This window comes from Hemitrygon akajei, chromosome 4 (genome assembly GCF_048418815.1).
Source record: "Hemitrygon akajei chromosome 4, sHemAka1.3, whole genome shotgun sequence".
Classification (NCBI taxonomy): Eukaryota; Metazoa; Chordata; class Chondrichthyes; order Myliobatiformes; family Dasyatidae; genus Hemitrygon; species Hemitrygon akajei.
In genome coordinates, this window is record NC_133127.1 from 164,157,666 (window position 1) to 164,183,069 (window position 25,404).

Genomic DNA, 25,404 nt, shown 5'->3' on the forward strand with positions numbered 1-25,404 from the left:
GCAGTGGGTAAATTGCATTTTCAGTGTCTGATTCAATTTAATTTACATTGAAATCCAATCATTTTAGGATTGAATTTAAATATTTTATGGTTTCAACAAATACTATCTTTCTGCCAAAGAGTACAAGTTTTAAAGTATTATCATTACCTGTAACTTATTAATAAAATATGTATACATGCTAATTAGTGGCAAATATGAAACAAGAAGCAACAGGCGCAAGATGCATTAAAACCTAACTGTTTGCATTTTCTTCTACTGTCTCTGATTGTCAGGTCTAATAAATACTGAAACAATTTGAAAAGCAAATTGAGTCCATCCATTGCATATTTGCTCCCACTTGTTTTTTTCTGTTTGTGTACTTTCTGCAATTACCTGCACAGGTGTAAAAAGTAAACAGAAGATAGGGCCAAACAGTATTCAATCTTGATATCTTCCTTCAGTAGCCTGTGACTCTAGATACCACAAAGGAAATGGATATGCAATAATCTGGTCAGTGCAATCCCCATAAACAGCTTATTGAATGAAGCAAGAGGGCTCTGTAGTGGCTTCCCATGTGAGTTGCACTATGCTCCTGTTCAGTATGGTGTAGTGTATAACCTAGGTGTTAATGACAACAGATTTTTCTTTTGCTGTCATGTCGACAGTTCCAAGTGTGTCACCTTGAACAATTGAGTGCTTAGAAAATTAAAATTCATCACATTGCAAGTGTTACAAAATTCAAATCTTCAATTGATATTATTTGAGCTTTTCATTCTTAGTTGCCAAATAATTTAACTTGTAGTATTGTATATAAATTTTATTTCTAGAATCTGCTCAAAATTGTCTTCATTGCATCATCTCTTTCTTCACATTTTCCCATTCCACTGTTCTCCACTCTGAGAGAAGAATCCCAGCTAAATCTAGTCATGAATTTTATGTGCAACATCTTGTTTAACCGGCCTTGTAATATTGTGGGTACAGTCGGCCCTCCTTATCCACGGGGGATTGGTTCTGAGACACCCCCCCGTGGATAACAAAACATGCAGATGCTCAAGTCCCTTATTTAACCGGTCTCAGTGCGGTGGTCTTTAGGATCCAACAGAACCCTGGATCTTATTTAACTTGTCTCACTGCGGTTGACATTAGGACCCGGCAGCGCAGCACTGAATCCACAGTGTTTCTGTTCACGAAAATAATCACAATCACGATTGAAAGTAAGGTGGAAGTAATAAAGCGATCGGAAAGAGGTGAAACGCCATCGGTCATTGGAAAAGCGTTAGACTACAATCAGTCAACGGTCAGAACAATTTTAATGGAGCATGTGAAAGGCCCTGCCCCGATAAAAGCTACAATTATTACTAAGCAATGCAGTGGTTTAATTATTGAAATACGTATGTTTCTTAAGTGTTTTATGTGCATAGAAAGGTAAAATATGTACTATATACTAAGAAAAACGTTTGACTAACTGATGCTAAATAATACCGGATGTACCTGTTCCGACTTCAAATCCGACTTAAAGACAGACTCAGGAATGGAACTCGTTCATAACCCGGGGACTGCCTGTAATTTTAAGTCATTTCTAGATTACTTATAATACCTAATACAATGTAAATGCTATGTAAATAGTTGTTATACTGTATTGTTTAGGGAATAATGACAAGAAAAAATGTCTATGTATGCTCAAACAACGAGTGCTGGAGAGAGAACTTCCAGGTTTTCCCGATCGCGGTTGGTTGAATCCGTGCAAGCAGAATACGCGAATAAGGAGGGCCAACTGTATTATGAGTTAGTGAAAGCACTGACTGTCTTTTCAAACAGAGCATAACAAATCAAGTGTAAAGCATTGTGGGAGCTTGGGTTTTCAAAGAGTGGAGGACAAAGTTCCACAGAAGAGCTTCCTGAAACATATTTACATTTCTACTTGTAATGTACCATTTGTTTGTATTTCGCAATTCTTTCATCACTTGTTAGACATCTGCTCTGACCATCCTCATCCACCCCTTCAGCTCTCAGCAATTCTAACCATGACCAGAACTGACCTTTCCTCCTATTTTTCTCTTTTTTAAACTATTAATATTAATTTTCTATTGTTTCTTGTCACCAGCAACATGTTTTTTTTGGAGATCAGGCTGTAGAGCTGAGATTTTATGTATATTCTATGACATTCAGGCAGCATAATAAGAATCCTTGTGTTCTGTTGGGGGATGGGTTGTTGCAGTGCTATGATAAACGGATGCCTTTCCAAATAAGTACAGTGGCAATTGCCTGAGATTGCATGCCAGAAGCCTGAGGCTGACTTGTGCATGGCTTTTGGTTATGCTGTGATGAAGACTGAGAACATGGCAATCTACAGCACAACGGGTGAAAAGAAATGGTTCTGAGTATTCTTAGAGGCTGGAGCTGGATTCATTTCCATTCCTGATCCTGTGCTCCTATTCATTGACATTCCATGCCAGTTTTCTTGTTATGCATGCTCAGTCATCCAAAAATTTCTTCACCACATCTCACTGTAGTATGTCATCAACAGGACCAAGGTTATGCCATTTCTTGCTATCAGCTTTCTCAATAATTCTCTATGTCCTTTTCCTATGTTTAAGGCATTCTCTCTGTTACATAATATGCTGGTATCCAGGTTGGTGATTGAGACTGGCAGATCAGTTCATTGGCCCCCACCTGCTTCACTTTCGATTGAAAACTTGGCGGAGTGGTATAATAACAACAACCTCTCGCTCAATGTTGATAAGACTAAGGAACTTATTGTAGACTTCAGGAGAAGGAAACGAGAGGTCCATGAGCTAGTAATCTTCAGAGGTGGTGAGGAACTTTAAATTCTTGTGTGTCACTATCTCAGAGGACCTGCCCTGGACCCATCATATAAATATTATTGCAAAGAAAACATGCCTCTACTTCCTCAGGAATATGCAGAAGTTCGGCATACCATCGAAAACCTTGGCAAACTTCTATAGATGTGTGGTGTAAAGTATGCTACTGGCTGCATTACGGCCTGGTATGGGAACACCAATGCCTTTGAACAGAAAATCCTACAAAAGGTGATGGATTTGGCCTAGTACATCACAGGTAAAACCCTCCCAACTGTTGAGCACATCTACATGAAATGTTGCCGTAGAAAAGCAGCATCCATTGTCAAAGATGCTACCACCAGGCCATGCTCTTTTCTCGCTGCTGCCATCAGATAGAAGGTACAGGAGCCTCAGGACTTGCACCACCATGTTCAAGAACAGTTACTACACCTCAACCATCAGGCTACTGAACAAAAAAGGGTTACCTACACTCATTTAAGGGCTCTGTTATATTGCCATTTCATGCTTGTTATTTATTGCTATTTATTTATATCTCCATTTGCACAGTTTGTTTACATTTTATAGTTCCTGTTCTATAGATTTCCTAAGTATGCCCACAGAAAAAGAATCTCAGGGTTGTATGTGGTGACATGGATGTATTCTGATAATAAATTTTACTTTGAACTTTGAATGATATTGGCTGGTGTGATGGGAATGGGCTTCTAACAGGTAGATGCTACTATAACCATAACGGTATGATATGAGAGTTAGTATAAACTTACTACCGCTTCATTCAATTCTGAACTAAGTCAGTAGTGAGCTGATAGAGGATATATGCAATGTTCATATTCTACATCACCTTCTATAGCAAGAGAAACAGAAATTTAATGGATAAAATGTTTACCGTGGTTGAATAGCCAGTAGGGTATGAAAACTGTGATACAGTACTACAGCGAGAACTCTGAACTGGGGATTATAAGAAGTAATGAACTTTTTTTTTATTCCTGGCAGTACATTGGGTGAACTTGTGTTAATAATTAGTGGTGGCCCTAATCTGAAATGGCAACATGCAGCTGGTGTAACTGCATTAAGACCTTTGCACATTCATTGTCTCCACACTCAGCCAATCAGGGCAGATATATAGGCCAGTATGATCCTTCCTAATCTCTGTGGTATAGAGCAACATACAGCACCAAGTCCTTGAATCAAAGTTAAGTACCTGTGAGCCTCTGTGATTCATTTCTTCAACAGTGATTTCATCCGTAACCAAATGAAATCAATTTCACTTACACTTCTTGTTTTCATAGGGTTAAAGTGTTTGGCAAGCACATTTAATGCTTGGTTATATTTGTGCTTGAAAGATGTCAATATTGGAACTTCTGGATATTTAGTCTGTAAAGAAAGAAAAATTTAAAAAAATCAATGGAAAACACCTGTAAGATATGTTTTACAGTTTGTGTACAACTTTGTGTTCAGGCCATTTACTGACTCGTCTATTTTTTTCCAGCTACTCCAGTTGACAACGGATATATCAAACCATCAACAACACCTGCGAGCAGTACACAGGGTGACAGAGGACCACCAGTCATGATGCCCATCAATGTTGATCCTGACATTAAGTCAGGAGAATATGTCTTAAAAAGCATATTTGCCAATTTTACCACTCAGGCCGAACGAAAAATTCGAATCATCATGGCAGAACCGCTGGTAAGTTAGGTTAATTTTTTTTCTTTAGCCAGTAGTCTTACAAAATTAGTACTTTATTGTTAATTTGTTAATTGGTGGTGATATTCTTCAGCCTGCCCAGAAGTTACAGTAAATGGCTTAGTACTGAGAAATGGAGCATCTTTTTCTATATTTTTTCTCAAGTACCACAATGGCAATACTACATTATTCAGTTTCATTCATTTGTACAAAAAGGGCCTTCTGGTAAGTTTTATTAGATGATTGGCAGTACTAACTTTCATACTACATGGCATTCTCGGTCCTTACACTTACAAAGCACTGTTTTCTCCAACAATGACATTTTTCTTAGTAGGAAGCCTAACTTTCTGCTCAGTCACGTGCTTTCAAACACCATATTAAACTGTTTTTATGAAGTACAGTACCTCAGTGTTTAGATGCTATCTCCTACATCTCTGACTTTCTCAGCAAAATAAACTGATTTTCCAGCAAGCTTTCTCTTCTGGTGTATCTCTTTGTGATGTATTGCACTTTCTCCAAGAAGAGGTCAAAGATACAGGATATAGTGTTTAAGAATCTCGTACATCTTCATGTAGTGATCCCAGATGAGATGCATATCTTCCTTCAGACTTAGTAAGTACATGAAGGAACCTATTTAGAAGAATTTTCTGGTCCTGGGAAAGTGCTGCTGTTATGAAAGTTGTAGAGGAAAGTGACAAGAGTTGGTACATTACTGAAAGCTTGTGCAGGAGCAGATTAGAGACATCACCATGCAAGACAATGTCATTGGTCTTTGTCATTTGTAAATGTCCCAGGCCCTAGGAATGAAAGCATCAAAAGGCAGAAATACCTTCTCCCTCATTTGAAACTAACGATATGGTAAGGGAACATAATATGTTAACTGACCCCCAGGTATTCACATTCAATCGAGTGCTTCTCCCACTGTGTTCTCTGTGCCACACTTTTCCTATCCCAGTCACTTACATAACTCCGCGATTCTCTCTTCACTGTGCGTCCAGCGCATAATTCTCCATAATTACCCCCGTCTCCAACGGGATCTCATGACCGAGCACATCTTTCCCTCGCCCCCACTGTCTGCTTTCCACAGTCCCTATGGAACTCCCTTGTCCATTTGTCCCTTCCTACTGATCTCTCTCCTGGCACTTACCCTTGCAAGCGGAACAAGTGCTACACCTGCTCCCTCACTACCATTCAGTGCTCCAAACAATCCTTCCAGGTGAGGTGACTCTTCACCCGTGAGTCTGTTGGGGTCATATACTGTGTCTGGTGCTCCCAGTGTGATCTCCTGCATATAATAATATTAAGTATTTTATTGATACCAATTGGGAAATCATTTTGTTACAGCAGCAACATTTTAAAACACACTTACCAATATTAATAAATATAATAATATTAACAAATAATAAAGTACAGAATAATAATACACACAATAATTTATCAATGTGCAATAATGTGCAATACTGTGCAATAATAATTTTTTGAAACAATAAAACAGACTATTGTACAATGATCTGTGTTCTCTTGTCACACAGAGATGAAATGTCGTACATTCTTATTGCATTTGATAGGAAATATTTTTTGTAACGATCCTTGTGACTGAATGAGTCTGTTCAAAGAGGTGCTCTGCTGCTTATTCAGTAGGTCATGGAGAAGATGTGCAGATTGTTCATAATGAATAACAGTTTGTTTAGTGACCTCCTTTCCACCACTAACTCAAAAGAGTCCGGGTTGTAGCCAGGGACGGATCCAGCCTTTCTGATGAATTTATTTAGTCTTTTTGCATCACCATCACCGATGCTGCTCCCCCAACATAAAGCCACAAAGAAGACTGCACTCACTACAACAGACTGGTAAAGAATCTCCAACACCCTGCTACACACATTGAAGGATCTCAGCTTCCTTAGAAAATAGAGTCTGCTCATCCCCTTCTTGTAAACAGCCTTGATGTTGATTCTCCAATTGAGGTGAACACCCAAGTATTTGTATTTCTCCACCACTGCAACAACTTCTCCCAGAATGTACACAGAACTCATCACAGTCCTCCTCCTCCTAAAATCAATCACCTTCTCCCTGGTTTAAGCCACATTCAATAGCAGGTGATTGCTCCCACACCATTCCACAAACTTCCTCCAGTCTTCTGTACTCTGACTCCTTCACCCAACCACTGAGAGTCATCAAAGAACTTCTACACGTGATAAGACTCAAATTTGTTTTGAAAGCCTGAGATATACAGTGTGAACAGAAACAGAGACAGGACAGTCCCTTGTAGTGCTCCAGTGCCACTCACTGCTATCTCAGACAAAGAACTACCAAGCTGTACAAACTGGGGTCTATCTGTAATCCAGGAGATAGTGGATTTGTCAGTGCTCATCCTTTGTAGCTTCTTGCTCAGAAGAAGTGGCTAGATAGTATTGAAGGCACTAGAGAAATCAAAAAAATTTAATTCTCACAATGCCACCAGCATCATACAGGTGGGAGTAAGCTTTCTGCAACAGGTAGAGATGATCGCATCATCCACTCCCACATGAGGTTGGTAGGCAAGCTGTAGAGGGTCCAATCCAGATCTCACCTGTGGTCCAAGGTAAGTCAGGACCAGACTCTCCAGCACCTTCATCACATGAGATGTGAGGGCAATTGGGTGGTAGTCATTAAGCTCAGATGGAGTTGCCTTCTTGGGTACAGGAACCAAGCAGGAAGTCTTCCATAGCACTGGTACCTTTACCTGACTGAGACTCAGATTGTAAAGGTGCTGCAAAATACCAGACAGCTGGCTCACACAGGCCTTCAGTACCCTGGGGCTGATACTGTCTGGGCCAGCAGACTTGCCTTGATGTAGTCTCTCCAGCTGTCTCTCAACCTGACCTGCAGTCAGTCAGGTAGGGGAGGGTGATCATCCCCATGGAGGGCTCTGGACCAAAGCACACACCAGAGGGAAGGAAGGGGTGGAGGGAGGGTGTGTGGTTTGGCCAAGTGAGGGACAACACAGCAGGAGGTCCCATGCTGAACCTGTTGGAAAACAAGTTCAATTTGTTGGCCCTATCCAGGCAACCCTTGGTCTTCCTTTCCTTAACTTTGAAGCCGGTGATCTGCTTCATGCCTGGCCACGCATCCCTATTCAGCTATTCTGCTGAAGCTTATACTCCAGCTTCCTCTTGTAGGGTTCTTTGCACTCCCTCAGCTTACCCTTAGTTCACTCTGTGCTCACTTCAGTATTTGTCTATGTCCAGATCTGAAGGCTTTATTTTTCATATTCAAAAGTTCTTTCAGGTCACTGGTGATCCAGGGTTTGATGGGGAAGCAGTGTACAGTCCTGGCTGGCAAGATGGTGTTCTCACGGAATTTGATGTAATCTGTGATACAATCAGACATTTTGTTAACGTCCTCCCTGTGTGGTTCACCTAACACATCCTAGTCCATCCTCTCAAAGCATTCCTGCAGCACCTCATTAACATCCTGCGTCCACTTCCTTACAATCTTTGTTGGTACATGCTACCACTGGAGAAGAGGCCTGGACCTGGGTGTTAGTAGGATCAGGTTGTGATCAGATCTGCCAAGTGGGGGAAAGGCAGCGGCACAGTATGTGTCCTTTACATTCGCAAACAGCAAGTCCAGTGTTCCATTATCTCGTATAGGGCTGCTGACATATTGATAAAAAGTTGGTATTGTTGCCTCAAGAGAAACATGATTAAAATCCCTAGTAACAGCCCTAAAAGCATTGAAATATTGAGCTTGTATTCTAGCGACATTCGCGCCAGCAGAAGGTTGAATGTAAACAATGACTAAAACGGCAGCTGTGAATTCCTGAGGCAAATAATATGGTTGTATCCCATTGGCTAAGAGCTCGAGGTTCACAAGAATAATCCCAGGAATGAATGAAAGGGTTAACATATAAGGAGTGTTTGATGGTTCTGGACCTGTACTTGCTGGAATTCAGAAGAAGGACGGGTATCTTATTGCAATCTATTGAATATTGAAATGTCTGGACATAGTGGATGTGGAGAGAATGTTTTCCATCGTGAACTGTCTAGGACTAGAGGGCACAGGCTCAGAATTGAAGGATGTCCATTTAGAACAGAGATAAGGAGAAATTCTTTTAGCCAGGAGGTGGTGAATCTGTGGAATTCATTACTAATGCTTGCTATGCAGACCAAATCATTGGATATGTTTAAAGTGGAGGTTGATAGGTTCTTAATTAATCAGGGCATCAAAGGTTATGGGTTGAAGGCAGGAGAATGGGGTTGAGAAGGATAATATATCAGCCATGTTTGAATGGAAGAGTAGACTTGATGGTCCAAATGGCCTGATTCTGCTCCTATGTTTTATGGTCTTATAATGCTGCTTTTCTTTATAGAAAATTCGAGCTGCATGGCTGGGTGGAAGGAACTGATGCAGACAGACAATAGAAAATAAAACCCAGAGAGAGAGTGCAGAACCAAATTGTCAGATGATAGCAGTTGATCTAAAGGAAACACTGGAATTCCTGTCTTTCAAGTTGTCAAAGAATCTTGGCATTCTGTTTATTGAACTTGCAAATAAAATGGCTATGGTATTCAACATTGAAATTAGTCCACGTATTCAACATTGAAAGGTATAGCATTTAAAGGTCAGTGGTTGTCCACCATTGATATTATTAGTTTATTCAAGGTGAAGGGCAAGGAAATATGGCAGTATTTGAAGATAACAATTGCAGGTAGGATTGCAAATTCTGACACAGCTTTGACCTTCAAATGTAATAAAGGTTTAAAATATCTAGTAAGATTGTAATTGTAAACAGGCATACATTTAGTTCTCTCCTGCTTGCATCAACTTTTTTTTGGAATGGATCGAAAGACTCTATTTCCTTTGTATGCAATATTCTAACTGGAATTATGGTAGATCTTCTTGACGAAATATGCTTTCAGTAATAGTTTTGTGAAGTTTTTGGAGAATGTACCTGTTGAATTTGCCTCTGGTAGTGAATTAGCTGACATGTAATTTGTAGGAAATGATTTGAAGGGTATCGATTCCAAAAATGACAGATGCTAAACAACAGCAAGGGCCAAACTGTCCCGAGCCATCAGAGGGGCAAAGCGTGCACATGCCCAGCTAATCCACAGTCACTTCCAGGACAGCGACGACATGTGGCACATGTGGAAGGGCATCCAGGACATCACCAATTACAAGACAACATCACCTGACTGTGCAGGTGATGCCTCCCTCCCAAATGCACTGAATAACTTCAATGCCTGGTTTGAGGTGGAAAATGACGTGGTGGAGAGGAAGTCCACCCCTCCTACAAATGACCAGGTGCTGTGTCTCTCTGTGGCTGACGTGAGAAGAACCCTGTGCAGGGTCAACCCACAGAAGGCTGCTGGACCAGACAACATCCCTGGTAGAGTGCTCCATTTAGCGCTATAATTGGCACAAATATTGTAGGCTGAAGGGCCTGTTGCATGTTCTCTGTTTTTTAACTTGAAGTGGATAAAGCAGCACGTTGGCTCACACCGTGGTTGGGCAAAACACTGATGAAGGTGAAGAAGGAAGCTGCTTCACTGCCTGGTTCGGAAATTGCACCATCTCGGGATCACAAGACCCTGCAGCGGATAGTGAGGTCAGCTGAGAAGATCATCGGGGTCTCTCTTCCTGCCATCACAGACATTTACACTACATGCTGCATCTGCAAAGCAAACAGCATTGTGAAGGACCCCACGCACCCCTCATACAAACTCTTCTCCCTCCTGCCGTATGGGAAAAGGCACTGAAGCATTCGGGCTCTCACGACCAGACTATGTAACAGTTTCCTCCCCCAAGCTATCAGGCTCCTCAATACCCGAAGACTGGACTGACACCTTGTCCTATTGTCCTGTTTATTATTTATTGTAATGCCTGCACTACAGTTTTGTGCACTTTATGCAGTCCAGTGTAGGTCTGTAGTCTAGTGTAGCTTTCTGTGTTTTTTTTATTACGTAGTTCAGTCTAGTTTTTTGTACTGTGTCATGTAACACCATGGTCCTGAAAAACGTTGTCTCATTTTTACTATGCACTGTACCAGCAGTTATGGTCGAAATGACAATAAAAGTTGACTTGACTTGACTTGACTTGACTTGACTAAAATTATACGTAACACAGCATCTCTGGTAAGGTCATAAATCTTCTTATTTTTGCTGTGTCAAAGAAGCTAATGCTCTTAATATTGATCTCCACTGTATAGTTTGCATTGGCCACAGAGCTGTCATCAGAAAGCCTTACCATCTTGTAGAACAAAGGGCATACTTCTTTGCCCACATTCTTGAAAGAGAGCCCTCAAAGCACGCTGGAAACCCAAGTGCTGGTTAAATAGTCATTTCCATCCTTATCTGGTTCACTGGTACTCTAAGGGAAACTTATAAGGAAGGAAATTACTTTCAAAAGGTGTTGACAGCCTTTATGGGATCAAAGAAGTTCCCATAATTAAAACTTTTTTCCAACTACCAGTGGTCAATTTGATTTTTCTCTTCTTACTGTTCCTGTGATCCTTTCACAGAGATCTATGAATGTCTTCGATCCCTTCTGCTAAATAATTTTGTATTCATTTATTAACTTAACTGTTTCTAGCCTTGTGGTTTTCACTCAATTCTTGTTTTCTGTTATTGCTTTTTCTTCTGGTTAAAGTTACAAAATTCTCCTTTTTGCTGATTCATCAGTTGTAAGATCTGCTTTTAATAGAACATAGAACACTACAGCACAGTACAGCCATTAAGCCCATGATGTTGTGCCAACCCTTTAACTTTTCCCTTCAAAGATCTATGTAACCCTTCCCTCCTACGTAGCCCTCCATTTCTTCATTGTTCTGCCATCCATGTGCCTAGCTAAGAGTTTCTTCAATGTCCCTAATGTATCTGCCTCGACACCCATCACTCTGTGTAAAAAAAACTCACTTCAGTTATTCCCTCCCCCCTTATATTTTACTCCAGTCACTTTAAAATTATGCTCCTTGGTATTTCTGCCTTGGAAAAAAGTCTCTGGCTATCTATTCAATCTATGCCTTTTATTATCTTGTATACCCCTATCAAGTCACTTCCAATCCCCCTTCACTCCAAAGAGAAGCCCCGGATTGCTCAACCTTTTCACATAAAATAAGCTCTCTAATCCAGAGAGCATTCTGGTAAATCTCCTCTGCAGCTTCTGTAAAGCTTCTACAGCCTTCCTATAATGAGGCAACCTGCAAAGATCATATATTCTGAGACTCATCTATTTCATATGAGCTGGTTCATTACACAGAAACATAAAATACCTTCGTTCTGAGTAATTTAAATACATTCCTATAAATTTCTGCGAAATGTCAGCATATTTTATTCTATGTTAATTTAGTCAAGGAACAGGCAAACAGTCCCATCTGCTAATTTTGCTCCCACAAGACAAAGGCTGATAAAAAGGAAAACTGTCACAATGTGATCTAATGCAAATACACTTCCAACAAGGAAGTCACACATTTCCAATAACCACGTGATCTCAGAACATTTTCAATTAGTTACTTGTTTTATAAAACCACACTTGTATCTTGTGCCAAAGTTAGCAACTGTGCATAATTGATATGACCTAGTTAAATTCATATTAAAATTTAATTGAATGTCACAGTCAATTAAAAGTTAAAGAGGTGTTGGCCTAGAAACAGGCATTTTCTCATTATTGTGAATAGAGTCAAAGGAACAAAGATGAATCTCTTGGACACTGACTTTGAAGAGAGCATGAGGTAAATGATAAGAAAAAATAAAGAATGCAGGTACAAAACTAAGGGGGAAGTTGGACTTCATGAACAACAGGAAAATGGAAAACAAGTCAAGTCTAAATAAGGATGTGTTCAAAGCTTACTTGAAGATATCTAATATTTTTTCTGATACTCTGCAATTTCTTGCAAATAACCTCTCAAAGTGAAGAAGGATCACTTAGGATTGTTTGAAAAGCTCAAGTCCATGCATCAGAAGCGTACAAAGTCCATCATAAGTGGCAGAAAGAGCACACCAACTCACACATCTCCCACCTTGTTGACCCATCAGCCACTTGATGCCCTATTTATGGAAGAATCTGCAGTTCACATAATTGCCTTATTGGCAACTCCAAGTCCACAAAAGCAAGCCATCCTCTATCAAGGAATAGCAAAAAGGAGCAATGCACAGACAAAAAGAGGCATATGGTGACCTTAAAAAGTCATTTTAAATGGAAGGTAGAAAATCATGTAAAATAACATTAATTATAACATGAGGGTGGAAAGTACATTAGGAGAAATGGAGACATGTGGGATTCCAAATGCTGAAATTCAGATCAAAAAACCAGCTGCTGGCAGATATCAAAATCTGTGAAGGGAAATGGCCAGATGAAGATTTGTGTGGAGACTTTTCATCTGAATTCTCATTTAGAGTTCCTCCAGCATTTGTTTTTGCTAGCAGTTGAAGAAAACTTGGTAACCACATCAATGGATTATCAACTGCAGTTTGCAGAAATCCCTAATATTCAAACTGTCTGTAAACAGAAATAATAAACTGGAGTTTATTTGAAATTGCAAAATACTTTAAAAGTAACTGAAGCTTGAGTTGCTGCATTTCTATTTCAGAAAGATCTGTCACTCATTTCAATTTATTAACATGTATTTTTCCAGTTTGAATTGTGAACAATAATTCTTAGATACTGGAACACCTGTATTTGTTTTTTTTTATACTGATGAACAAAACGACAATAAGCTTTACATGTTTATTACAGTTGGACAGTTCTGAACTAAATCCAAATTACTTTAGAAAAGTAGAAGTTATTCTGAACCACTAAAAAAAATCATAGTTTTGGAATCGAGTCCATAATTGTAAATCACTCATGATTTCTTTTACTCTTATATATTGTGCTTGCTTGGAAAGTATTTAACAAATGCCATCAATCTCATTGACTGTACTAGAAATTATCCTGTTGTTGCATTTACTACAATAAAAACATTATTATCATAGGAGAATAAATTCATACAATGTAAAATCTAACATATTTACCCTTCTGATTACAAGAAGCTGTCTGCTGGAAATGTAAATCTGTAAATTCACTGTGACATATCATGTGGAAATGCCAGAGAGACTTACTTAGAAACATTAGGGAGTGAAATTAATTTTTGTTAATGGAGTAAAAGAAGCATTGTCAAACCACACCACTCTGGATATAAAAATGGATAGTTTGCACTAAGTGTCACTAAGAAACCAAGCTCACCCTTCAGCAAAAATATCTGGAAAATCTGAAATATGTAGCTTTAATTTTCTGATCATTAATGTAAAGGAATAAAAACTGGATCTGTAACTTCTCAATAGATGCAAAAACTCAAATTAATTTAAAAACTAATCTGTCAGTACTAATAATGATTAATTATCATCTACATGTAATTTAAGTGACTAAATAGGAATCCAGTTGGCAGCTTTGACAAGTATACATGAAACATTATTTATGCCTATGCACTGTCAAACTTCAAGTGGATATAGTAGGTATGATGGATTTGAGGATCAGTCAACACAGTAAAAGTAGGGATTACACTGAAAAGAATAATTAACTACGATCTGGCAGATTAGTCTAAAATGCTCAGCCCAGTTTCAAAATATTATTCTTAGTGATATTTGATATGGTATTTCCATGACCCTTATAATGAATGAAAACTGAAGACATCATTTCATATATGACTGCTGCAACTAGTAGCATTAATTAACCATTTGCAGTTCTATTTTTTGCAATTGTTAATATGCTTAGCAGAAAATCTTACCCTTTTGTTGGCATTTAATCCAAATCTTTGTAAGTTAATGTTTTGCAAACTAAAATTGCTGTTGCAGTGGAAGAAATCTGTTTCATTATAAACAGTAGAAATATTTGAATGTTATTATCAGGAAATGTAGAGGAGGCTTGACCCAAACACAGAGCAGTGGCGGTAATTTAGCAGTAAGCAATAACTTTAATAATCAACTACAAAATAACAAGCTATGAGGGGCCACAAAACCAGAAAGAAAAGATACTAAACTCACAGCAAACAAGGTATCTAGGAGTAATTAGTTGATGTTGGCTGGTTTGGATGAGTGAATAAGGACTGTGGATGAGAGCTGGGTTTAAATAGGCTGCAGATGATAACTTAGAAATGAGAGCAGATGACTCCTGTTAGTTAGATGGACACTGGGGGGTGCCTGGCTGTTCAGGTCTGACAGGACACACCCCTCTCCGATCTAGATGGGTCCTGTGGAACTCCTCGATGAGTGATGGATACAAGATGAAACTGGGTGGCACTCTTCTCAGACAACCAGGTACTGCGTACCCTGTACACAATGATGAAATGTGTACACTGGACAACCTTCCACCATCCTAGGATCTGGAAGTGCAGGCTCAGGTGAGTTGAGTGGTCCATGGACAATGGGCCTGAGGCAGGATACATAGAAGGTAGGTGAGATCTTGAAAGACGGTGGCAGCTGGAGATGATAAGTGACTGGATTGGTATAATAGGTAATTTTAAAGGGACCAATGAATTGGGGTGAGAGCTTGCGGTAGTTGGTGTGCAGGAACAGATCTTGGGCAGACAGCCAGAAAGACAGGGTGTTGGGATTGGAGAAGAGAGCCGATTTCACTCAATCTCCACAATGGTCATCTCTATGGTACTGAGGCTATGAAGAGCTGCTGTGCTCCATGCCCTCTAATATGATGACCTGATAAGCGAGGCTTTGACCCTACTCTGGGCTGCTCCAGGGTTCACACCTGAGGACTAAATTTTGGTTTGGAATGTTGTTGTTTTCTTCAATTGTTTGTATGATTTGTGTCTTTTTTCTTTCTCTTGCGTTTCAAGTGCTGGTCTTTTCATTATCTTTAATTGGGTTCTTTCGGGCATCTTGCTTTGAGGCTACCTGTGAGCAAGCAAATCTCAAGGTTGTATAATGTATACATTCTTTGATAATAAATAAATCTTGAAATCTTGAGATATGGTCCCCAGACTGGAATAGTCTGGGTGGGTGCCGTTGGTGGCTGGCCTGGTGGTGGTGGAAGCAGTTGGCAGCTAGGATAACCTTCTTTGCCCTCTTTCAAACATTCTTGCATCAACAAACCAGGGCCCTGGCAGACAGGACCTTGAATGTTGACTCCTCAAGGGGAACAACAGGGGTTGGTAGCCATGAAACACCTCAAAAGGTGACATACCCATGGCAGAAGAGATGTGTAGATTCTGGGACAGCTTGGCCCAGAGCAGATACTTCTTCCATGTAGAAGTATTAGGAGCAGCAAAGCATCGCTGAAACCTCTCCACTTGCTGATTATCTATTTTTGACTGACCATTGGTCTGCTGATGATAGCCAGAGGACAAACTCGCTGCTGAGTGGCAGAGGGGGGAGCAGACAGCTCAACAGAAGCAGAAGATTATGGTGGGAGACCAGAACTGTCATCGCAGAAAATTCAGAGTGTTGTGTGGCTAGATGTCCAGAGAGAGATGAGGAGTGCTGTCACTGGAATGCCTCAGAGTATATAGTTGTTAGCACATGCAAACAGTTGTCAAGTGTGTCAGCCAGAGCAGGCTCGTGTTTTATGGCCTGGTGGATCTGGTTCTTAGGTCCTAGATGATCAGGGCAAGGATGTGGGAGGCCAAGAGTCGATCTCTATTTCAGCTGGTTCAAATGGTTTTGATATGACATATACCTTAATGTTCTTGGAGCCAGGTCGGTAGGAGATGAAATTGAATTGCTCAAAGAAGAGGGTCCAGCAGGCCTGACGTGTGTTAAATAAGCAGGTCTATCGAATGGATATAAGGTTCTGGTGGTCAGTCCAGATGAGGAAGGGCTTGGTGTTTCCCATCAGCCAAAATCTCTATTTCTCCAAGGCCCATTTGATGGTGAGTAGCTCCCTGCCTCCTGCACCATAACGGATCCTCACTGGGAGGGGATGGCCCTGGCGCCCACCTGTACCATACAATGCCTGGAGGGATTCAGATGGCGGAGAAAGGGAGTGGTGCGGAAGTGTCTCTTGAGCTCCTCAAAATTGTGGCTCATGGCAGCAGACTAGGTTATCCATGAGGAGGTGATTATTGAGAGAGATTAGAGAAGAAGCAATTTGGCTGTAGTTCTTGATAAAATGGTGATAGAAGTTGGAGAAGCCCAAGAAGCACTGTAGCTGTTTGAGGGAGCATGTTCAGGGCCATTCAATATCAGTGTGCACTTTCTCTGGGTCCATGGTTGTGGCTTGAGTTGAAAAGGCATTACCCAGGAAGGAAATGACTGGGCCGTGGAACTGGCATTTCGCTTACTTGCAGTATAGTTGGTTTTTAAGGAGACTGAAGGACTGAACAAATGTGATAGACATAGTCTTGGGGGCCCTTGGAGAAGATAAGGATGTCATCGAGGTAAACAAATACATACCTGTGTTACATGTCACAGAGGATCTCATAAATGAAGGCTTGGAAAATGACTGGACTGTTGGAAAGTCGAAACTTCACTCAATGCCATCTTCCACTCATCTCCCTGGCAGATGGGGATCAGGTATTGTTCACACTTCATAGATCTAGTTTGGTGAAGATCTGGGCCCCACGGAGTGTTTTGAATAAGCTATTCATCTAGGGGAGAGGGTAGTAGTTCTTAATGGCAACTTTGTTGAGTCCACGGTAGTCAATTCAGGGATGAAGAACCCACTTTTCTTCTTGACAAAGGAGAATCCAGCACTGGCTGGTGACTGGGATGGTCGAATAAAGCCATGCTTTAGTGCTTCAGCGATGTAGTCTTATGTGACTTGGGTCTCAGAAGGGGAGAGGGAAGAGGGGAGGGGTGTGTCCAGGAAGAGGTCAATTGTGCAGCTGTGTTGTCTATGAAGTAGTAGGGTACTGGTCTCCCTTTTACTGAAAGCACTGGATAAGTTGTAATATCCTTGTGGGAATTTGGTGAGGTCAAGGGTTTCCTTCGTCTCCTTGGATTTACAGTGTGAGGTCAACTGCAGTTGCAGGCAGATGGTCCAGCAGATGAATCCCCAACACAGCAGTGAACGAGATGACCGGGCGAAGTGACAATAATGAGTCAGGGGTAAGCCAAGATGAGAGGAATGCTGGGTGAATCAATCAGGAGGAATTGAATGGACTCACAATGCTCTCCAATGCACAGGCTGTGTGTGCACTCTGACCAACCAAGATGCCAAGAGAAGTCTATTAATGGCTGTGATGTAGAAGGTGGTGAGAGAAAGGTTCGGTAGGGAGTCCAAGCTGCATGCACAGAGTTCAGTCCAGAAAGTTACCCTCTGCACCGAAATCTACCAGACCCTCCTGTGTTCATAGAGCCATCAGAATGTGGAGGAGGAGAGTGAGAGAGTGAGAAGGGTTATGGTGCTGGAACAAGGTACATGGGAGGAGCTTACCAGATGACCTCATCTTTACCTGGTGGTACCATTTCCTAAGCATTTTGATGCATGGGTGATTGGCAGCACCACAGTTATTTCTCCACCACACTCATGCTCTTGGGAGTTAAGAGAGCACTCCCTAACTGCATGGGTTCTGGAGGCATTAATGATGAAGGTCCTGCAGTACGAAATGGTTCTGGGAATGGAACTTGGGTTTTAGCTGATGACCTAGATGGTTGTTCCATACGACACTTTTCAGTTCGGAAGGCCAGAGGATGAGGCTTTTGCAGTCAGTGGGCATCTCCGGGGTAGATATTTCATCTTTCAAACATTCTGAGAAGCCATGATGTTAGTGGACCAGCAGCACTTCAGCATTCCGGCCACAATCTGCCACAAGGGTCCTGAATTCCGTGATGTAATCCAGCACCAAGCATGATCCTTGCTGCAGTTCTTCATCTGCCAATATCAGCAGTGGATCCTCATATTTATTGCAAATGGTGGTTTTATTGTCCCAATTAGCAGTCAGAGCTTGCCCAGTCAAGAGAGAGAGAGAGATGATAATGAAGGTAGTCTTGGCTCAGTCAGTAGAATAGAGCTAGCTGCCGCTCGAAGCATAAAATGCACTGAGACAGGAAGTTGTGGCATTAGGTTTAAGATCTATTGATGAGTTCAGGCACCAGAATCCAGGGCTCAGAGGGAGGAGGTTGACTGTTGCAGGGCTGATTTATGAAGATGAAGAGTTGGAAGAGAGTGATGAGCAGATAGTCAATAGTTTCCTGCTGTTTCTGGATTGTGTGTTCATTTCGATGGACAACTTCTTTAAGGTGTGCATACTCTGCTGGGTCAATCAGTGGTTACTACACAAAATAACATTTGCTCTGTTTGTCCACAAAGTAGATGAACTAAATTAATAGTACTTCTCTCCAAAGTATAAGGATGTTTAAATACTGATGTTATTAAAATTAGCAAGGGCGAATTGGTATAATCATAGAAACAATGGGAAAATAGCAGGTGCGTGCAAATACTAAAAAATCAGTAATGTATTTGGTTTCTGAAGCACTAGTTTTTAGTTGTTTTGATTAATTTTCATCAAATCAAGAAGGAATATACTTCTCTACACTGAGCATATGAATGGGCATTATTGTACCTAAAATTAACTCTGCCAGAAGTCATGTAAGTATGCAGATAGATTGGAAATTATACAGAAGACTTATACCAAGAAATTTCCAGAAAATGCCTAATGCTAGAATTGAAATGTTAGTTATTCGCTTAAGCAGCTTGAAAAGAACTACATAATCATGCAGTACTGTGCAAAAATCTTAAGCACATATATATAGCTAGGGTGCCTAAGACGTTTGCACAGTACTCTTGCACTGTATTTGTCAACATGGAGTGGAGAGCGGGTTTGTAAATCTGCTAAGAGCAAAAGACGTTGGGAATAGCGAAGGTGGAGCACTGCATGAAGGATGTGGGACAGGTGGGAGAAACGAGTGCCTGGGATGGGTGGCGGGAGGGTGCAGAGATACCAGGCAAGGTCATTTAATTCCAATCAATTGGTTTATTGATCATTACAGAATGTTTCTCTGTTGCTTCCTGCTCCCTCTCCCCTCCCTTTCCCCTTGTCCCAACCTTGCAATAGTAACTGCATCCACTTCTCTTCCTTCACACACTGATGAAGAGGCACACTGCTGGTGTCTTCCACAGTGAAAACTGATGCAAAATACTCAGTTCATCAGCCATCTCCTTGTCCCCTGTTATTACATCTCCTGCCTCATTTTCTAGCGGTCCTATATCCAATCTCATTTCTCTTTTATTTCTAACATACTTGAAAAAAACTTTTACTATCCACTTTGATTTTATTTGCTAGCTTACTTTCATATTTTATCTTTTCCCTTCTAAGTTTTTTAGTTGCTCTCTGTAGGTTTTTTAAAACTTCCCAATCCTCTATCTTTCCACTGGTTTTTGCTTTGTTGTATGCCCTTTCTTTTGCTTTTACAATAGCTTTGACTTCCCTTGTCAGCCATGGTTGTACTATTTTACCATTTGAGTATTTCTTCATTTTTGCAATACACATGTCCTGCACCTTCCTCATTTTTCCCAGAAACACATGCCATTGCTACTGTGCTGTCATCCCTGCCAGCAGCTCCTTCCAATTTACTTTGGCCAACTCCTCTCTCATACCCCTGTAATTTCCTTCACCCCACTGAAATACAGCTATGTCGGACTTTACTTTCTCCCTATCAAATTTCAAGTTGAACTCAATGCCAACTTCCTACCAAGGAAACTCATTCCCAATCCTCCTCCTCTTATTTCCTTGTAGCCTGCGATTCTCATCTGTCACAAACACATTAACTCACCTTTGATTCTTTTTCCACTTACCTACTCTAAAGGGCAAGTTATAGTAGCCACTTACCCCATAAGTATATGTTTGGTATGTGGGGAAGAAAAGAACAGAGCAGTCACAGGGAAACCATGTGAACTTTTTATAGGCAGCAGTGAGCTCAAGACTGAACACAGGTTCCTGGAACCGTGAGGCAACAGAGCCATTATTCTACCCAGAAAGGCTTAATGTGAATCGGACTGGAAACTGAATTTTGAAAATCATGCAACGAGGTCTGTAGATTAACACTAGCTCAGTTACGGCAAGGAAAATGGTGGCATGTCAAAATGAAATGCTCTCTGTCATCCATGTAAAGTATTACTTTAAACAACTGGATGAAATACTGACACACCTAGAGCAAATCTTGTTATTTCAAGGTATCTGTTGCTTGTTAAGATGCACATAATAAGAGAGGGGTATCATTAATAATAATGTGTGACATGGGAATAGTAATAATGTTCACAAGAATTATTCTGGAAATGAAGGGGTTAATGTATGAGGAGCATTTGATGACTCTGGGCCTGTAGTTGCTGGAATTTAGAATAAAGAGGAGGAATCTCTTTGAAACCTATCGAATATTGAAAGGCCTAGATAGAATGGACATGGAGAGAATGTTTCCTATAGTAGTGGAGTCCATGTCAAGAGGGTGCAGCCTCAGAATGCAAGAATATCCCTTTAGAACAGAAATGAGGAGGAATTTCTTTAAGCAGAGGGTGGTGAACCTGTAGAATTCATTGCCACAGACAGCTGTGCAGAACAAGTCAAGTTATTAGGTGTATATAAAGCGGAGGCTTACAGCTTCTTGATTAGTAAGGGTGTCAGAGGTTTCAGGGAGAAGGCAAGAGAATATGGTTGAGAGGGATAATAAATCAGCTATGGTGGAGGAGACTCAGAGGGCTGAATGGACTAATTCTGCTCCTATACTTTATGAAGTTATGGTCTTATCAAGAAATTGCATTGACTTTCATGGAGATAGTGTAGGAATAATGAGAAGAAAATAATGGTGGAAACATTCTGAAAGCCTATTACCAGTAGCAATGATTATGATAAAGATTATTTTTATTGCAAGTCTCCTACTATTTCTCAAACTAATAAAGGTAAAGTAAAGTTTACAATTGGAATAATCTTCATGTAGATTAGACAAATATAGTCCTGAAGATAAGCTCACAGAATGCATTATTTGCTAGGAAGATCGTTTTATGGACCCAGTCAGTCTTTAGGACATTTTAGATTTGGTTATTTTCAATGAGAGAGGATTAATTAAAAGTTCACAGTAAAGAATTTTCTGCAATTGTGGTAATAGTGTGATAAAACTTCACATTCACTTTGATGGTCACATATATAAGACTGAATCTGGAGTCTTAAATAACAAGTAGATAGGGTCATAAGTAGAAAGGAGGAGCAGAGGGATCTGGGGGTACATGTTCACAGATCCCTGAAAGTTCCCTCACAGGTAGATAGGGTAGTTAAAAAAGCTTATGGGTGTTAGCTTTCGTAAGTCGAGGGACAGAGTTTAGCAGTTGCGAGGTAATGATGCAGCTGTATAAAACTCTGGTTAGGCCACACTTGTACTGTGTCCAGTTCTGGTCACCTCACTATAGGAAGGATGTAGAAGCATTGGAAAGGTTACAGAGGAGATTTACCAGGATGCTGCCTGGTTTAGAGAGTATACATTATGATCGAGATTAAGGGAGCTAGGGCTTTATTCTTTGGAGAGATACATTAGAAAAATTAAGGAGACTACTAGACAGGTTTCTAGAGGAATTTAAGGTGGGGGGGGGGTATGTGGGAGGCAGGGTTAAGGGTCAGCACAATATTGTGGTCCGAAGGGCCTGTACTGTGCTGTATTATTCTATGTTCTATAAAGAGAGCTCTTAGAACATTGACCTTCATAAATCAGGGCATTGAGTACAGGAGTTGAGATGTTATGTTGAAGTTGTACAAGATGATGGTGAGGCTATATTTACGATATTATGTGCAGTTCTAGTCATCTACCTACAGGAAAAATATCAATAAGCTTGAAAGAGTGCAGAGAAAATCTATAAGGATGTTGCCAAGACTTGAGAACTTGAGTTATTGGGAAACTTTAAATAGTTTAGGACTTGAGACTCTCCTACTTTTTTCCCTAGAACATGGGTGAATGAGGGTTGATATATTGAGGTATACAAAATTATGAGGGGCATTGATGTATGAATGTATGTAGGCTTTTTCCTCTTTGTTGACACTAGAACACAAGGTCAAAAGTTTAGGTTTAAAGGTGAAATAGTGAAGGAGAATCTGAAGATATACTTATTCACTCGAGTTTGGAATGAGTTTGGTACTCAAGATGGCGGCGTGATGCATCTTCCAGCGGCCACTCCAGAGCTGATATGTTATTTGTTAAGCGGGGTGCTGTGCGCCATCCTAATCTAATGAAAAACGGATGTGGGAGCACAGAGCACGGAGGAACATCTGGAAATCTCCAGGAAGACCTTCTTCGTTGCTGCTGCTGCTGTGAGGTCCGGGTCTCTGCTGGGAACTACAGGCCCCCAGTCCTCAGGGTCGCATTGCCGGTGGCCGTTGGCGGGGGCATCTTAATACGCTCGGCAGAGGATGGTGCTTGGAGAAGCTATGCCGGAGGGGATGGTCGGAGGCTCGGAGGTTCAACAGACTCGGAGTCCGCTGCGGTCAGGTCGCTTTCACTGTGTGCTGTGTCTGCTAGGCTGGGTTCAACGGAGCTTACATTGTGTGCTGCGTCTGCGAGGCTGAGTCGGGCGGTGCCGTGGAAGTCCAGAGTGGGGTTATTCCCTTCTGCTGCCGGCGTGGGATGACGAGTCTATTGGGACCCTGAGGACTTGTGGAAACTATGTGGTGGTTTCTTTCAAACTTATAGTTTTTTAACATCTTTGGACTATTTTTACCGTGCCCATGGTCTGTTTTTAATCAAATTATGGTATTGTTTGCACTGTTGTAACTATGTGGTTTTGTGCAGGTCTTGTTGCTTTAGTTTTTGGTCTTGTCTGGTGGATTTGGAGCTCCTTTCCGGGGAGCGCGCTAAGATGGTAGCGCGATATTAATACGCAGCAGCCTCTCCGGACTCTGGATTGGGGATTGCCAAATGTTATGTGAATTTTCTGGTGTAGTCTATTTTGTCATGTGCTTTGTTGATATCATTCTGGAGGAACGTTGTCTCATTTTTTAACTGCATTGCATTTGTGGTTTTTAAATGACAATAAACTGAATCTGATATGCCAGCAGAAGTTGTCGATGTGGGTGCAGTTGTCACATTAATGAGAGGTTTGGATAGGTATATGAGGGGGATATGGTTCCAGTGCAGGTGGCTGGGACTGGGCAGAAACCAGTTCAGCACGACTGGGTGGGTTGAAAGTCCTGTTTCTGTGCTCAATACTCAATGATTGTAATTTATATTTAGCTATGTGGTTATTGTTTGCTTCAATTGTTTGCATCTTTTTTTATTTCGCTTGTGCAACGAGTGTTGGCCTTTTTTTATTTTTTATTTTCTTTAATTGGGTTCTTTTGGGTACCTTGCTTTGTGGCTATCTGTGAGCAAGCAAATCTCAGCTTGTATATTTTATACAGTCTTTGATAATAAGTGAATCTTGAACCTTGCTGTGATGGTTGGCTCAATGTTTCCATTTAATATCAGTGAATTTATACAATATACAACCTGAAATTTTAACTCTGCACAGACATCCACAAAACAGAAGAAAACCCTCAAAGAATGAATGACAAAAATTAAACACTAGAACTCCAAAGCCCCTCTTCTCCCTCCCACGCACTAGCAGCAGCAAAACCATCAACCCACCCCCCCCCCCGTTTACTGCAGCAAAATGCATCAGCACCTCCCCACCCACCATATAACACCAAAGCCCCCAAAGAGACCATGATCTACAGTTCATCAAAAACAATTGTTTGCCCAACAGTTCGATATCCCACAGGCTGTCACTCTTCCTATCGAGGGAGGAAGAGGCATCACTCTTCCCACAGTGACAGGAGAGACCAACAGCTCGCTCTTTCGATGTTACAGTTTGCAGTGCCACTTCTACTTTGAGTTCCCTGACTCGAGAATCAGGAGCAAACTCTCACTTGCTGTCATGAGAGAGAGGTCACCTGAGTGAAGAGGCCTCCAATATCCATGTGTTCCGATCTCCCGTGATGTTTCATTTGGTGACACCAACGGGGAATCAGGTCGTCCACAGGGCAGTGCCAGGCCACATCCGGAAGGCGCACATCTTGCACGCCACTCCTGAGATATCAAAAATGTGGTCAAAAATGCGAGCTCCAAGAGTGAGAACCTGCTGCCATGAAGAACCACAGTTTGAGTGCAGCTGTAGATCACGGACTCTGACAGGACCCCAGCTACTTTGAAAAGGAAAAAAAGAGGCATTAAAACAGTTTCGCAGATAGGCTGAGAGTAGTCGCCCTCTGGTGCCATCTTTAGCTTTGCTTTATTGGGTCTATAATTCTCAACAAATGTACATTTCGTTGATAAATAAAAGTCGATGAAAGTAGTAATTCTTCCATCTTTAACTAAAGAAGTTAAGAGTAGTATCGGATTGAAAGTAAAGTGTGATAAAGTAGTAGGCCTGACGACTGGGGTAAACTTGGCAACCAGTTATGGATGACTAAAAATGGCAAAAAAGTCATTTAAAAAAAACTGTTAGAGCTTTTACAAGTACATAAAAAGGAGGAGAGGAACAAAAGTAAACAATGGTTTCTTAAATGGGTGTATTCATATTGGGAAATAAGGAAATGGCAGAGATATGAAACACGTATTTGTATTTGAAAAGACTGACAGCATGCCAAAAGGAGTGGCCGAGTGGCAAAAGAAAATGGGGAGCAGCAGTTATCACTACACAAAAATTACTTAAGCAAGCTAAAGAACCGAATGGTTGTCAAATTTCCCAAAACCCAATGGCTACAATCAAGATTTTTAAAGCAGATAATCCACATTATGGTGGCCTTTTTCCAAAAAAAAGGAGAGAGAAAGAGCAATGGAACAGTACGTCAATTAGTCCAATATCAGATATCAGAAAATTGCAGGAATCTGTTCTCAGGGTGATAACAGTACTTAGCGGAAAAATGATTGGGTGGAGACAGTATGGATCTATCAAGAGGATAGAGGTCTTCAACATGCATATTACATTTTTTTTGCTTATTACCTGACTGGGTCAATAAAGGCAAACACTTGTTGTAGTGTACTTGAATTTCTAGAAG

The 25,404-nt window shown here is 40.9% G+C and overlaps 1 protein-coding gene across 5 annotated transcripts in view; it reads left to right on the forward strand.

Moving 5' to 3' along the window:
• Positions 1-25,404, forward strand: part of LOC140726890 (protein furry homolog) — a 270,433-nt gene that overhangs the window by 63,977 nt on the left and 181,052 nt on the right. For all 5 annotated transcript variants that reach the window (XM_073043854.1, XM_073043855.1, XM_073043856.1 and 2 more), the window contains exon 2: positions 4,288-4,487. In XM_073043854.1, the coding sequence (XP_072899955.1) occupies positions 4,288-4,487 (200 nt within the window). The remainder of the gene's footprint in view (positions 1-4,287; positions 4,488-25,404) is intronic.